The 15,995-nt window shown below is 43.3% G+C and overlaps 1 protein-coding gene across 1 annotated transcript in view; it reads right to left on the bottom strand.

Annotated features, from left to right (window-relative positions):
* Positions 1 to 15,989, bottom strand: part of CYP39A1 (cytochrome P450 family 39 subfamily A member 1) — a 105,806-nt gene extending 89,817 nt beyond the window's left edge. Inside the window, exons 1-4 of the mRNA XM_077291560.1 lie at positions 15,708 to 15,989; positions 10,909 to 11,044; positions 6,385 to 6,559; positions 1,989 to 2,138 (exon numbers count right to left, since the gene is read on the bottom strand). Of these exons, the coding sequence (XP_077147675.1) occupies positions 1,989 to 2,138; positions 6,385 to 6,559; positions 10,909 to 11,044; positions 15,708 to 15,911 (665 nt within the window). The 5' untranslated portion in view covers positions 15,912 to 15,989. The remainder of the gene's footprint in view (positions 1 to 1,988; positions 2,139 to 6,384; positions 6,560 to 10,908; positions 11,045 to 15,707) is intronic.
* Positions 15,990 to 15,995: the final 6 nt, after the last annotated feature.

Genomic DNA, 15,995 nt, shown 5'->3' with positions numbered 1-15,995 from the left:
TTTGCATTGTTTCGGCCACATACTGACTAGACGTGCACGGCGTCACTCAGTACAAGTGAATTAAGCACATGTCTAGTTGGAATGTGGCCGAGAGTATGCAGATCTCAAACTTGTGGTCACGTGACCGCCTCCTTTTGCCGGCAATACGGGAGAATCCTGACAGTGTGCGGTGTGATTACTGTCAGGATTTAGAAGTCTGCAGTTACACAGAGTGACTGCAGACTTTTATCAGACTTTATGGGCCAATGTCTTGACAATCCAGGTATTTTAGAGACATGAAGGCCTCTGTCCATGAGGATTGGGCTCAGATCCTTCAGCAATGGCTTCCAGAAGCTGCTGACTGTGTATACATCCCATTTACAGCAGGTTATAACAGCCAGAAGTGATTTTCTAAGTGCTAAAGACGCTTGTCATGAAAAGTTGAATAATTCTGAGACTTCCGTAGTCAGGAACAGTGCAATTTTGTGCTGAATTTGAAGAAACCATGTTATATTAGTTGTGTCGAGCTATTTACATTGTTCTTGTTGCATTGGTTGATTGCAAACAGCTGAAAGTTTGCAAATAAACCGAATTGGCAAAGTGGACTGAATAACTTTGATTGCAAATGTTTATTATCTTTGATGTAAGCAAATATACTATATCACTGTCTACAAAGCAAAGTTCAAGGTATTACTGCCGGAGATTGACCTTTGTGCCCCCACAACATCATACTACAGCGCAGAACCGAGCAGCGGCCTCATTCTGTCCCCGTGTGCGGAGATTTACTTCTATGTCATCCAGTGTATACTCCTGGCCTCGTCATCCAGTATATCATCTTATTATTTTACAGCAATAATGTCTGGTTAAAAAAAAAAAAGTTACGACCTATCCACAGAATAATGATCATTGAGGGGCCGTTCGCTGGGACTTGCGCCGATCCATAGAATGGGGAGCTTTATTCTCTATGAGGCTGCACTTGGCTTGTCAACCCCATAAAGAATTAGATAAACCTACAAAAAAGACGGCTTAGATTTACGACACTTCCCAAATACGTAGCAATCCAAACAGAACGAGGGAGCACAGGCCAAGATAACATTAAATAATCTTTATTCACAAATAAATCTAAAATAGCACAAATAGAGTAAAAACAGAGATACAAATACAAAAAATACTGCCTGCTAGGGAAGTATACCCATTCCTAATAGACAAGTGCCGTATTACAAGAAAAATTCAAAGCCTATTTGGATATCAAACGTTGGCACAAAAAAAACGGGAGGGAAGAAATAAGCACAAACCCTATCAAAGGAATTCACAAAGCTAAAATAGTCAGTAAAGTGACTGAGGAATAGTACACCTAAGAGCCAAGTGGCTTTCTATAACGCTGGTAGCACATAGTGATTCCAAACTGACTTTTAGCATGCAAAGGGTAAATATACAAACAGCACATAGTAAAGGTGTGAGTGATGGCAGAAACACCCTCAGGAAGAAGCAGCACACGAAACGCGCGTCGGGGATCCGCACTGCCAGTTCGTATACCTATACTATTCCTCAGTAGCTTTACTGACTATTTTAGTTTCGCTTTGATAGGGTTTGTGCTTAGGACTTCCCTCCTGTTTTTAGTGGCAACTTTTGATATCCAAATAGGCTTTGACTTTTTCTTGTTTTACGACACCGGTCTATTAGGAATTGGTATACGTCCCTAGCAGGCAGTATTTGTGTCTCTATTTTTACTCTTTTTACTCTATTTGTACTATTTTAGATTTATTTGTGAATAAAGATTATTTAATTTTACCTTGGCCTATGCTTCCTCGTTCTGTTGGGATTCCCATAAAGAATTATTAGAGCGGCGGTCGGCATCCGATCAGCTGCTCAATTCTATAGCGGACATAAAAGTAGCCCCCTTTGCTGATTTGTGCAGGTCCCAGCCATCGGACCTCCAATGATCAATAATATGCTATGGATAGGTCACAACATGACAACCCCACGAGGGACGGAAATGCACAGTTTACCTTAAAAACCACTCCGGTATCTGTGATCCATACTCAAAACCTTCATCGAACCTCCAGAAATGCTCCTCGAATTCTTTGATTGTGTCCTTACTAGTTGGGCAGGTCCCATTTCCAAACAAGTTGTCCACCACGGCTGGATACATGACGCCTCTGATGGGAGAATTACACACAGTAAGTCGGGAGGGAATAATTTAAAGGAGTAGATTCTTCTTTTCCAAATCTCACCTCATACCAAGGTCTCTTCTGACCCCCCCCCATACCGGTCCTCAGTGACTATAAATTCATGGACTAGCTTTATGCACATAGTTTTAATAATGGGATTATCCCTAATATCTAGTTGTAGGAAATAGTCCTAAATCCGTAAATCTTTGTCTACGCCTCCGGCTTTATGCTGCTGCTGTACTTGCTCTTACTAATAGCCAGATTTATATTCAGGTATGGACTAACGAGAAAAATATTATTGTAAGGTAACCAACATGTATAGCCTTAGGGACAGAGGCGAAACCAGAATCTCATGGGCCCTGATGCAAAATTTGGACCTGGGCCCCACCTACATATAGGTCAGATGTATAGGCCCTTGTAGCATTCAAGATCCTATAAAGACATATGTGTTCAATCTCAAAGTAATAACGTCCGGGCCCCTCCTGTAACAATGTCCCTATCCTGGACCCTTTGTGTAACAATATCCCCATCCTGGCCCCTTCCTGTAACAATGTCCCCCATCCTGGCCCTTTCCTGTAACAATGTTCCCCATCCTGGCCCCTTCCTGTAACAATGTTCCCCATCCTGGCCCCTTCCTGTAACAATTTTCCCCATCCTGGCCCCTTCCTGCAACAATGTCCCCCATCCTGGCCTCTTCCTGCAACAATGTCCCCCATCCTGGCCTCTTCCTGTAACAATGTCCCCATCCTGGCCCCTTCCTGTAACAATATCCTCCATCCTGGCCCCTTCGTGTAACAATATCCTCCATCCTGGCCCCTTCGTGTAACAATGTCCCCCATTCTGGCTCCTTCCTGTAACAATATCCTCTTTTCTGGCAGCTTCCTGTAACAATGCCCCCCATCTTGGCTCCTTCCTGTAACAATGTCCCTATCCTGGCCCCTTCCTGTAACAATGGCCCCCATCCTGGCCCCTTCCTGTAACAATGTCCCCATCCTGGCCCCTTCCTGTAACAATGTCCCCCATCCTGGCCCCTTCCTGTAACAATGTCCCCATCCTGGCCCCTTGCTGTAACAATGTTCCCCATCCTGGCCCCTTCCTGTAACAATGTCCCCCATCCTGGCCTCTTCCTGCAACATTGTCCTCTATCCTGCTATCCTGGCTTCTTCCTGTATCAATGTCCCCCATCCTGGCCCCTTCGTGTAACAATATCCTCCATCCTGGCCCCTTCCTGTAACAATGTCCCCATCCTGGCCCCTTCCTGTAACAATGTCCCCCATCCTGGCCCCTTCCTGTAACAATGTCCCCATCCTGGCCCCTTGCTGTAACAATGTTCCCCATCCTGGCCCCTTCCTGTAACAATGTCCCCCATCCTGGCCTCTTCCTGCAACATTGTCCTCTATCCTGCTATCCTGGCTTCTTCCTGTATCAATGTCCCCCATCCTGGCCCCTTCGTGTAACAATATCCTCCATCCTGGCCCCTTCATGTAACAATGTCCCCCATCCTGGCCCCTTCCTGTAACAATATCTTCCATCCTGGCCTCTTCGTGTAACAATGCCCCCATCTTGGCCCCTTCCTCTAACAATGCCCTCCACATTTGACCCTTCCTGTAACAATGTCCCCCATCCTGGTCCCTTCCTGTAACAATGCCCCCCATCCTGGACCGTTCCTGCAATAATATTGCCCCATCCTGGCTTCTTTTTGTAATAATGTCCCGTGTCCTGGCCCCCCATCCTGGTATAATATTCCTCATCATGGACCCCTTTCTGGTATATAGTCCCCCATCCTGAACGCTTTCCTGGTGTAATATCCCCCATCCTGGGCCCCTTCCTGGCACAATAACCACCATCCTGGGCTACTTCCTGGCATAATGTCCTTTTTTGCTGCTAAACTCTTGTTCTTCCTCTGCTCCCATGATGTGCGGCGTCCTCTTCTGTAGCCTGCAGCGGACGTTGACATGCCAGCCATGGGCGGAGCATGATGTTACCGCCAGCCGCCGCTCGTGATGGGCACATCGACGACAGCTGCCGGCGGCGTGTATTGCAGTGCTACCATTAAGCGTAATCAATTTCCAACTTTAACCCCTTAATGAAGTGACCAATTTTTATTTTATTTTTTATCCTTTTGTATTTTCTTCCCCCTTTATTTTTTCAGTCCCCATAGCCATATGAGGTCTTGATTTTGCAGGACGAGTTGCTGTTTTTAACACCATTTGCTTCACCACATAATGTACTGATAAATGGGGAAAAAGTTCCAATTGTGGTGAAATGATGGAAAAACAAAAACTCAATCCATTGTTTTGGGGGTTTTTAGTTTTCACAGTGTTCATTGGATGGCAAAAATGACTCGACAACCTGATTCTCCAGTCTGGTACAATTATGGCGATACCAAACTTTAACTTTGATGGAGCTTTGTCAGGGCTTGTTTTTTTTGCGTCTCAAGGTGTAGTTTTTATTGGTACCATTTTGGGGTATGTCATAGAAAATATTAAACATCTCTACATCTCTGTAGTGAGGGGTATTCTCCCTCCTCCACTTCTCTCTTTTTGCAGCAATCAAAGGTGCCTTTATGTGAGTTTCATAGTTTAACTCATGAGAAATTAGTAAGACTGCGATGTACAGATTGGAGAGAAAGAGAAGTGACAATCCTAATTAAAATGCATGCAAGAGCTCCCTTTGTGACAAAAGACCCCGGCATACTAATGAGGATGTCCATTGTGTTTGGACAAAGAGGTACAGACTGGGCACATAGTTAAGTTGGAGAGAGACCTTAGCTACTGTTCTTCACAGATGCATATTCCTTTTAGCCAAACATATTGGCTAGACTCTAAGGCACCGACAGAAATATATGAATATTGGAGTTTGTATAAATCCTATAGGGATGGGATATACATTTTCAGCATCAGGGTGAGCAGGGGAAGAAAATGCAGATTTTCTCATGACTGTAACCACTGCCTATAAGCCACAAATCCATAGTGGCCAGATAACTGACAACAGCCTTGCCATGTGTGCTCTCTGGAGAAAGACAAAATCTAGTGATGAGCGAATATACTCATTACTCGAGATTTCTCGAGCACGCTCGGGGGTCCTCTGAGTATTTTTTAGTGCTCGGAGATTTAGTTTTTCTTGCCACAGCTGAATGATTTACATCTGATAGCCAGCATAAGTACATGTGGGGGTTGCCTGGTTGCTAGGGAATCCCCACATGTACTTATACTGGCTAACAGATGTAAATCACTCAGCTGCGGCAATAAAAACTAAATTTCTGAGCACTAAAAAAATACTCGGAGGACACCTGAGCGTGCTCGGGAAATCTCAAGTAACAAGTATATTCGCTCATCACTAATAAAATCCAGATGGAAAATATGGCGGCGATCTCAAACTTAAGCAAGCATCAGGAGTGAAGTTATCGCATAAATTGGGATTTTCATAAAATCCTGAAGGGCTGAGGACATTCCACAACCCGGTCCATTGTGAGGTCATCACGGAGTGAGGGGGTGTAACTCATGTGTTAATAATAGATCAAGCCAAATTATGATCTGGGTTACTGTACAGAGATGCACATAGTGCATGTATGAATTCCGTTTACTGAACGACCCCAAGCAAAGCGCTCTCCTTCGGCTAAACCGAATCGTCTCTGCGATAGGTGTAGTAAATTCTTTTGTTAAATCCTTTTATTTTCTGTAACTGTGTATGCTGCATTGTTTTGTCCCCTTTGAAAAATCTTTTGTAGATTTTTCATAAACAATACCTTTCTTTGGATTAAATATAAAACTTAATTGTTCTGTTCCTTTTGTTCTGTAAACCGCACCTCGAAGCCATACGCTACTGGAACCAGGCCTCTAGACAGTCTGCGTATAATAAAAAATGACTGGTGGTGGCGGCGAGTAGTCTGTGGTAATTGTGGAATTAGTGGTGATCGTGCGGGGGTATATACATATATTCCATACGTTGGAATCGGAGGGGCATATACCATATGCTCGATGTTAGTTTTCCGATAACCGGCCTATTAGTGCAAACAGCTGTTCGACATAAAGATGGCAACGTGTGGTTCTATGTGACCTTGTCAGGCTAATCTTTGACAGAGAACATAGGAAGATTCGATTATGTCATATTTTATTTTTCGGGGGAGGGGCAACAAATTTCAGGGTTTTAATTTTAAAGGCTTAACCTTATGGGTTACATAATTCTAGATTTTGACGGGTCGGACCTCGTGACCAATATTCTATTGTCTTACCTTATCAGGTTGTAGAGATCAGCATCACCCTGCGGCTCCAGCTGTCCCAGCTGTGCATTGAACGCCTTGCACAGACGTGGGATGTAGGGATTCAATCTGTTCTGTGACAATTGCAACTTCATGACGTCGTGTATCGCGCTGTGTATCTGGTAGAAGTTTTCCTTTTTAATGGAAGCTTTATAAATGAAGAGGAGAACATCTATAAATGCCGCAGAAAAAGATCGTACACTGTTAATAAGACAATTATCTCCTCCAGTCACATCCGCATCTGCTTCGTAAGGGTCCAAGTCAGAAGATTCCAAACTGCAAAATTCTAAATGCAGCTTTGAATGTGACTAATCAATGAAAAATTAGATTTTTTTTTTTTTTATTTTGCAACGTTAATTAACCCTTTTCAGCTGCAGCCAATTATTTAGCGCTTTCTTTTTTCCCCCCGTTCTTCCAAGAAACATAACATGTCTTTCGGCATGCATAGTTTGTTTTTTTGCTGGAGGAATTGCAGCTTTGTATAACACCATTCACTTTACTATACAATATACAAAAAAAATGAAAAAAAAAACCCCTAAAAAAAATGGTAGAAAAAAAAAAGAAAAATATATACTGCTAATGTTTTATGGGTTTTGCTTTTCCGGAGTTCATTGCGCAATAAAAATGACCTGACTCTATGGTTGACCTGTGCAATTACGGGGATACCAAACTTGTATTTTTGTATATAAGTTTCTTAATAATTAAAAAAAAAAATCTGAAATTTGAAAAAAAAAAAATGTTTTTTTTGCTGCCTTCATTTAATATTACGTTTTTGTTTTTACTTTTTTTCCCCCATTGATAGAACTATATAAGAGCTTGTTATATGCATGGCGAGCTGTAATTTTTAGTGATACCATTTTGGGGAAGAAATAATGTTTTGATTGAATTTTGAGGGTAAAACCGCAATTTTATATTATTTTTTACAGCATTTACCGTTAAATCATTGTCATAGATTGGACCGTTGTGGATGCTGTAAATACTGATGATTCTAACTTTTTTTTTCTATTTCTTTAAATCTTTTTTTCTTACTATTTTAAGCAATTTTTAGATTATTTTTATTATATAATGTAGAAAAGTCTTGTTCTGGCAACTCATCTGCACCCAGTCAGTCATCGGGCTCCTGGGGGCCGATGGGCGCCGGAACAGACACGTCACTTGGATTGATCCACTTAAATTTCAATCTCAGAGATTGACAGTGGAATTAAAGTGGTTAAAAAGCAGTGATTTCTGTTGTTACAGACAGGTTACATCATATGAATATGTGTATGATGCATGATTAGCTCCTAGTGGGAAGGGTTAAAATTTTTATGTAAATTTAAAGGGAACGTGCAAAATCAGAAACGCTTTAGGCAAAGGGATGCAGGTGATAAAGCAGGGAGAGCTGAGCATTCTGATATATAGGAACGTTGGGGATAAAAATAATTCACAGAAATCCCAGTTCTTTTGGATTTAGGTGTCCATTGGACAGTTCAAATCATAGAATGCTTTGGAAATTAGAAATACCTTGCAGCTCCACTTTTGTTTTTTTAAAGGAACCATCAAAATGGATCAATACAGATACCAAAAAGATATTTGAAGGGTATGTGTCCTATAATTAAAGAAAACCTCTCATCAAGAAAGAAAAGGGACCAGTGTTGGTTCTTACTTTAATCCCATTGGTCTCCTGAGTATTCAGTTTAGTTTTTTTCTTCTTATATCCACCATAGGATTCCGAAGATAAGGGCCGGTCGGTTTGGTGCTAGTTTTTACAGTCTTTGTGAGAAGGCGTGGTTCACTGGATCCTCTGGGGCATGTCCTTAGCTGGCTCTGCATAATTACCCTGTGTGCCATGCCCCTTTTTGCTTAAAAAACAAACAAACTGTAAAGATTAGCACTAGGGATGAGAGAGCACTAAAATGCTCGGATGCTCGTTACTCGAACCAAGCAATTCCTAATGCTCGGATGCTCCTTTCGAGTAATGAGGATAATGGGAGTCAATGGAAAATCCGAACATTTTTCCGGCAGATCCTACAAAAAGGTCTGGGGGCTGTTAAAATGTGGAAATGGCTGGAAAAAGTGCTGAATGGAGGGAATACAGTATGGTGAAGACCCCTGGATGTATTCCTGACTCCCAGATCGCTGCTGAGAACAATGGGGCCACACTTTTACTCCAGTGTCAATAAAATATTCAAAATTGGCAAGAATTTGGAGTTTAAAGGGCCACTGTCACCCCCCCCCCCCAGCCGTTATAAACTAAAAGAGCCACCTTGTGCAGCAGTAATGCTGCAGTCTAACAAGGTGGCTCTTTTAGTTTTTGATTCATTTATTAGCTCAATAAAGCGTTTTATAAATTGGCCACACATACCAGATATTGTACCTGGAGGCGGTCCGAAGCGTCCTGTATGAATCCCCCAACTGCCGTCACTCTTCTCTTCAGGGCCGATGGTACCCGCCCCCTTCGCGCTGTTGCTTCTTAAATCCAGCGCCTGCGCTGTGCGTGCCTGCCTGGGGCCTGCGCAGTCTTCATTGTCAGTCACAGCTCAGACGCAGGGTGCCTGACTGCGCCTGTGCGGGCAGTGCGGCCGCCCTGTTACTGAATCCCCGCCCCGCACTGTGTTATTCATTATGCACAGTGCGGGGCTGGCATTCCTGGGCATGCGCACTGCGCTTGTCAGACGCTCCCCCGGTCCCCCGCCTTCCAGCATTGCCCGAATGTACAGGTTTCATTGTCGACGTTTGGAACAGCCACAAAGAACAACGCTGGAAGGCGGGGGACCGGGGGAGCGTCTGACAAGCGCAGTGCGCATGCCCAGGAATGCCAGCCCCGCACTGTGCATAATGAATAACACAGTGCGGGGATTCAGTAACAGGGCGGCCGCACTGCCCGCACAGGCGCAGTCAGGCACCCTGCGTCTGAGCTGCTACTGATAATGAAGACTGCGCAGGCCCCAGGCAGGCACGCACAGCGCAGGCGCCGGATTTAAGAAGCAACAACGCGAAGGGGGCGGGTACCATCGACCCTGAAGAGAAGAGTGACGGCAGTTGGAAGATTGATAGAGGACGATTCGGACCGCCTCCTGGTACAATATCTGGTATGTGTGGCCAATTTTTAAAACGCTTTATTGAGGTAAGAAATGAATCAAAAACTAAAAGAGCCACCTTGTTAGACTGCAGCATTACTGCTGCACAAGGTGGCTCTTTTAGTTTATAACGGCTGGGGGGGGGTGACAGTGGCCCTTTAAAGGAAAGAAAAAATGCTAAGAAACATTCTTTCCTGTGTAATTGCTTGTATATAGGCCAACATATAAGAAAAAATTAAAAATACTTTAAGTAAACTAAAATTGTTTTTATTAGAAAAATTGGAAATTTCAGTATAATTTATGAAGAAAGCAAGAACTGCCAAAAATTGGACGGAACGGGGACTCAAATATACCCTGTATTAGACATTTAGGGGGGGGTCTCTTACAAGTGATGAGCGAATATAATCGTTACTCGAGATTTCTTGAGCATGCTCGGGGGTCCTCCGAGTATTTGTTAGCGCTCGGAGATTTAGTTTTTCTTGCTGCAGCTGAATGATTTACATCTGTTAGCCAGCATAAGTACATGTGGGGGTTGCCTGGTTGCTAGGGAATCCCCACATGTATTTATGATGGCTAACAGATGTAAATCATTCAGCTGCGGTGATGAAAACGAAATCTCCGATCACTAAAAAATACTTGGAGGACCCCAGAGCGTGCTCAGGAAATCTCGAGTAACGAGTATATTCACTCATCCCTACCACTTACACATTATGTTCAAATTGTCATGTAGTTGTACTCCTTTACTCTGTATTCGGCCACTCTCCCTGCTTCTGAAACTCTCCCTCCCTCCCTAGGCTAAATGCAAATGATTAGCCCTTAGAAAGACAATTAGTATGATGGCTCAGCCTAAGCGCCAGTATCAACACTACAGGCCTCTAAAACGAAGTGTCAGAGCTGTGCAATGGTGTCAGTGAGCTGAGCGTGGCAGCGCCGGTCCTTTTATAACCTCTCATGAGGTAACGGGCCCAGCCAATCACAGTAATGCCACTACCAAGATGGTTACCACATTACAGTGACGCGCAGGCAATCCCCGCATGCTTAGTGATGGTGTAACAGGCGCCAAACATACGGGCAGGGATTCGAGCTCCAGCCAACGCTCGTTGAGTGTCGAGCACATCTGAGGACCGTGATACTCGAGTGATATCCGAGCATCACCGAGCACGTTCGCTCATCTCATCCCTAATTTGCACCAAATCAGAAGGCTGATATCTCTGGAACAGTATGTTTGATTTAAAAAAAAGGGGAAAAAGTGGAATACTCAGGGGAGCAGTGGGCATGAGCATAAAAGAGCAAAAACCGGTCACTAGTAAGAGGTCATCTTCAATAGTTACACAATTCTCCAATATACCTTCGTTTCAGCCTCTAAGACTGCTTGCTGTCAAATAATGGGAACCTTCATCATGGGTGACTACCCTGATGCCCTGGTTGTGGTGCTTACCTGTATACTGGACCGGCTTTTGCACAGCTTGTGCGAAATCCACCTGTTTGGATGTGAAGAACTTGGACACGGCCTCTTCTCCATTAACAAAGGTTAGCCTGTTCCCGGCCGCCAGAATCGTGAAGACTGGACCATACTGGACAGAGGAAACCATATTGTACATGTTATTCTTCTAGACTAATATATAGCCTCCCGCATAGGTGACTGACAGTGTTGTCTGGAGCAGTGCTGTCAATCACGCGCAAAGGAGGCGGGGACATGTATAACCAGTGTGCGGAGAGGAGCTCCAAGGTGCAACAAGAACACTAATGTCACAACACTGTTGTCGGGTGTCCCTGGACCAGGGGCTCCTTCCCTGTCCCTAATGCTAAAGGCCCCCTAGCTTGCCCTGTTCTCCAGATTACTTCTGATGGTGAAGACGCCGGGGCCACGTACCTTGCCTTAAATCCTGAATCCACCCTCAGTCTGTACCCTTTCTACACCCAGGGAAGAGGGGGGTAGTAGTGTACGTAATACACCAATCAGACCAACAAGGTAATACGAACAGGTGTAACGAAAAATACCAAACATACAAATACAGATCAGGCAAAAATCAAGAGACAACTGCAAAATGTTCAGTTTCTCTGATTCTTCTCTTCATGGGTTTATTTTTTGAGTAAAATGTAAATTGTTCTTTTATTCTATAAAATTTGGTATCGCCACCATGTAAAGTCCGCTAGGCCAAAGTCTATCAAAACATATCTTTAATCTTGTATGGGTTGTACAGCTTTATAGATGGGTAAATTAAAAAAAAAAAAGTTATGGCTCTTGGAAAAAGAGGTTGAGGACAACAAAAGCACAAAAATGGGGGGAAAAAAAAGACGCATAATAACAGATTTCCTAATTTTTGGTTGTGGATCCTCGCCAAAAAGACGTGACAAAAAGTATGAGAAACGTCGTATGCACCCAAAGATAGTATCAGTAAACCAATTCAGCTCCATCAATGGGAAAAGAAAAGTTACGGGTCTCGCAACGCCATAAAAAGTCACAATAAACATCTTAAAAATATGAAACCCAACAAAACAATTTTTTTTTCTTGCTTTTCACTACATTTTTTTTTGTGCATGTTGTATGGTAAAAAATGAACGGTGCCATTCAGAACCACAACTCGTCCCACAAAAAAAAAAAAAAAACTAAATAAATAAAGTTATGACTTTTGGAAGAAGGGGTAGGTGGGAAAAAGCAACAGAAAGGGTTAATTAAACCTTGTATAAAATCTCTGTGTATGACGGGACTGTGGGCTGTCATGTGGCCGGCACACGGCAGACAGAAAGGTGTCGCACGCAGAGCCGCGGCCCATCCAGGAGTCAAGGTTCACTACACTGTCCTGTCCTTGTTCAAGGTAATGGGATTTTTTTTTTTGGCACCCCGTTTGGACACATGCTCCATTTCACACCCACTTACACCCTGGCCTCATGTCAATGCTGCACGGAAACCTTTGGGAGTCACGAGCACATGTGTGCTATTAAAGACGAGCTGACAACCTCCCTGATATATTGATTTAGTAAATGCTCTTATTGGATATTTTTTTTATCTCCAATCTCCGCACAGTGCCATTCCTCTTGGAATTTTTGAATAAATAGACAATTGAGTGTTAGCAGTTAGGGGTCCGTCCCCGCATGGTTGGGTACTGTCTGCTCTGATTGGACAATATCGGAATGTGCAGGGACACACCCCCATGGAACCCAACACAGTTGTCGTCAATTCATTAATTCAAATTTCCTTATGGAGGAACAATGTAAGGAAAAAAATGATCAAAAATTGTCATCGCATGGAGATTACAACTCTATCCTCTTCATGTGCAGGCATTTTTTTTCATCCTCTTCTTCCAAGAGCCAGAATTCTATTTATTTATTTATTATCTATCTATTTATTATCTATCTTTCCATTATTTATTTATCTATTTTCTATTTATTTTCTATCTATTTATTATCTATCTACTATCCATTATCTATCAATTATATATATATCCATCTATCTATCTAGATAAAAGAAAAAAAAGAAGGCAGCACTCCATAGATTTTCAAGTGAAAAAAGTGGATTTATTCAGACCCACATGGCAGGCGACGTTTCGGCTCACACTGTGCTTTTCCCAAGCAGTCAGTTCAGCACAAAGGTGTCACGGGGAGACTGGGTGGGCAAGAGCTAATAACCCGGGCCCCTGCAATTTCCCTCAGACTAGGGAAATCCTGACTGACCCTCTACCTAGAGTTTACACTGATGGTGTGCATGTCTAGGCCTCGACCCTCGCCCTGTTTCCTGTTTCGACCCTAGGCTGAAAACCTCCGCCCTCCACCCAGTGAAAAGATCATACACCAATACCCACAGTTAGCACAGACAAGGATAACGGAAAATATGCACCACGCCACAGTCACTCAGGAATACACTATAAATGTGCAGGGCAAAATAAATACAAATATAGGAAGGAGTAAATAAGACAAAGGGAAATACACCACCAGCAACGATACTCCAACTCCTAGCTCACCACTCCAGACCGAGATAACAACGCACAAGACAGAAGCTATAATCGGCGACGCCCAAAGATCAGAACTATTTAAAGGCAATGGGCATGGCCCAGGTTCCAATCCGAGGATCAGGTAAATTAACCCCGGAGCAGCTAGATAAAATCTAGCACATAGTGGTCAAAAGCGGAATTACCGCTGTCTGTCGAACGACCTGGTCTGAACAGCGTCCGACATGACAAAAGGTGAGCATATATAGGCATCACCCCTGAGGAAACGACACTACGAGTACGCGAAACGCGCATCGGGGTTAATTGATGCAGGCTGGAACGTGACTGGGACCTAATTATGGGTAACTATTACCGCTGTTCACATGTATGTATGAAGGAATTATGAGCACGGGGTAGTGATGTTGTTATGCGAGTACGAGGAACTGCATTTGCGGCTTATTACATACTGCTTTGATCTGAAACATCATCGCCTGATACTATTAGTTGAATGGATTACAAGTGTTCATTCATTTTTTCAGTCCGGCACGTTCTTCCTTGTATCATGTTTAACACTGCTGGTGTGATTCACATACACTGTATGAGAGCCGTGTAATTTATATGGTTATATATTTTTTGGTACTAAATAAAAACATTTGTTAGATTTATAAAAACATTGTTGGTATTTTTTGACTCATTGACCTCCTAAAACTTATGTCTTGGTGAGTTATTATACCTGCATGGGTGCAACATATTCTTTCTGGTATCGTATAGAATAATTTGCTTTCCATTTTTGTTTATTTTTTATGATGTTCACTTTGCAGTTAAAAATACTTGTCAGATAAAATTCTACGGGACAGTACGGTTATGATAATACATTTTATTATTTTACTATTATTATTTAGTAAAAAAAATCTAAATAAATTAAAAAAAAATCTAAAGAAAAAAATTGCCTTAAGTTGTCATATTCCGAGAGCCATAACGTTGTTACTTTTGGACTAAGAGATTGGTATCGGGGCTTAATTTTTGCAGCAAGAACTGTAGGGGGAGGGGGAATTTGTGTCATTTTAGGGTCCAGACAACTTTCTGATCTCTTTCAGTCAACTTTTTTGGTACAAAAAAAAAGGTAATTTCCCCATTTTGACTTCTTTCTCAGCTTCATTGTCCACCTTTGGGATAAATAGTTTATTAATCTGGACACATATGCACGGTACCATAACACATGTGACATTTTCAGGGTATGTTCACACTGCTTTTCCAGATGTTTTTTTTTCCAAAGACGCCAAGCGGTTGAAGCAAAGGACCCGACCGTTCATCTGGTATTTTCTGATAGGAAGACGCTCTGTACTTTACAATACAAGCCAATGGCAAAGTTGAAAAGACGCCCAGTGGTATTTTTTAAACCTTTTGTAAACATTTTATTTATTGCTTAATACATTTAATGTCAGAAACAACATTAAAAAATTACACAAAAACACACTCGCGGAAGAAAAAAATGTTTGAAAATGACCATAAAATGGCAACAAACAACACCCAGGAAAAAAGACAAGTGGGTGGAGCTTAAGTTCTGCATGGCGTAACCTGAAAACCAAGACAAGCCTGGAAGTTGAAACGGCCTGTACTGCACAAGGGTGAAGACATAAATACATTGTATGATGTCTACGCCTGCAGCTGCTGTAAAACTACAACCCCCAGCAAGCCCAGACAGCTCCAGGAACAGGGGACATGCTGAGAGTTGTAGTTCCACACTAGGCAGGAGATGTAAATGATTGCACTAAACAGAAATGCATTGGGTGACCTCAGCCACAGGAAAACTACAACTCCCAGCATGCCCAGACAGCATCAGGTACTGGGGGCATGCTGAGAGTTGTAGTTCCACAGCAGACAGGGGCTGTAAATGATTGCGCTGAACAGAAATGCACTGTGTGAACTCAGCCACAGGAAAACTACAACCCCCAGCATGCCCAGACAGCATCAGGTACTGGGAGTTGCAGTTCCACAGCGGATAGGGATTGTAGACTATTGCACTGAGTAGAAATGTGTTTTGTGCCTCTGAAGCTGCTGTGAAACTACAACCCCCAGCATTCCCAGACAGCTCCAGGGGGGATGCTGGGAGTTGTAGTTCCACAGCAGACAGGGGATGAAAATGATTGCACTGAACAGAAATGCATTGGGTGACCTCAGCCACAGGAAAACTACAACCCCCAGCATGCCCAGACAGCATCAGGTATTGAGGGCATACTGGGGGTTGTAGTTCCCCAGTAGGCAGGGGTTGTAGACTAATGCACAGAGTAGAAAATGTTTTTTTTACCTTCTGTCTTGCTTGTTCTATAAATTCCAGGGGGCATTTGCCCATCTCTAGCGCAGCCCCCAGCCATGGTATCCAGCCCCTGATACAGGGAGGTGCAGGAAGGCTCGGTCTGGTTCGGGAGAGATAACTTCTAGCCAGAAGTCCAGCCAGAAGGGCCAGGAGCAGCCCGAGCACTGCGTGCAGCCCATCAATTGCCTCCAGCATCCTGCAGCTTACTGGCACCTGCCTGGCATTGGTACCAGCATCCCAGGGAGCCGAGAAGAAGGCGTGTCCACCGCTGAGTGACAG

Source organism: Ranitomeya variabilis, chromosome 2 (genome assembly GCF_051348905.1).
Source record: "Ranitomeya variabilis isolate aRanVar5 chromosome 2, aRanVar5.hap1, whole genome shotgun sequence".
Classification (NCBI taxonomy): Eukaryota; Metazoa; Chordata; class Amphibia; order Anura; family Dendrobatidae; genus Ranitomeya; species Ranitomeya variabilis.
Note: the sequence above shows the minus strand (reverse complement) of the source record. Positions and strands in the feature narration are given on the sequence as shown.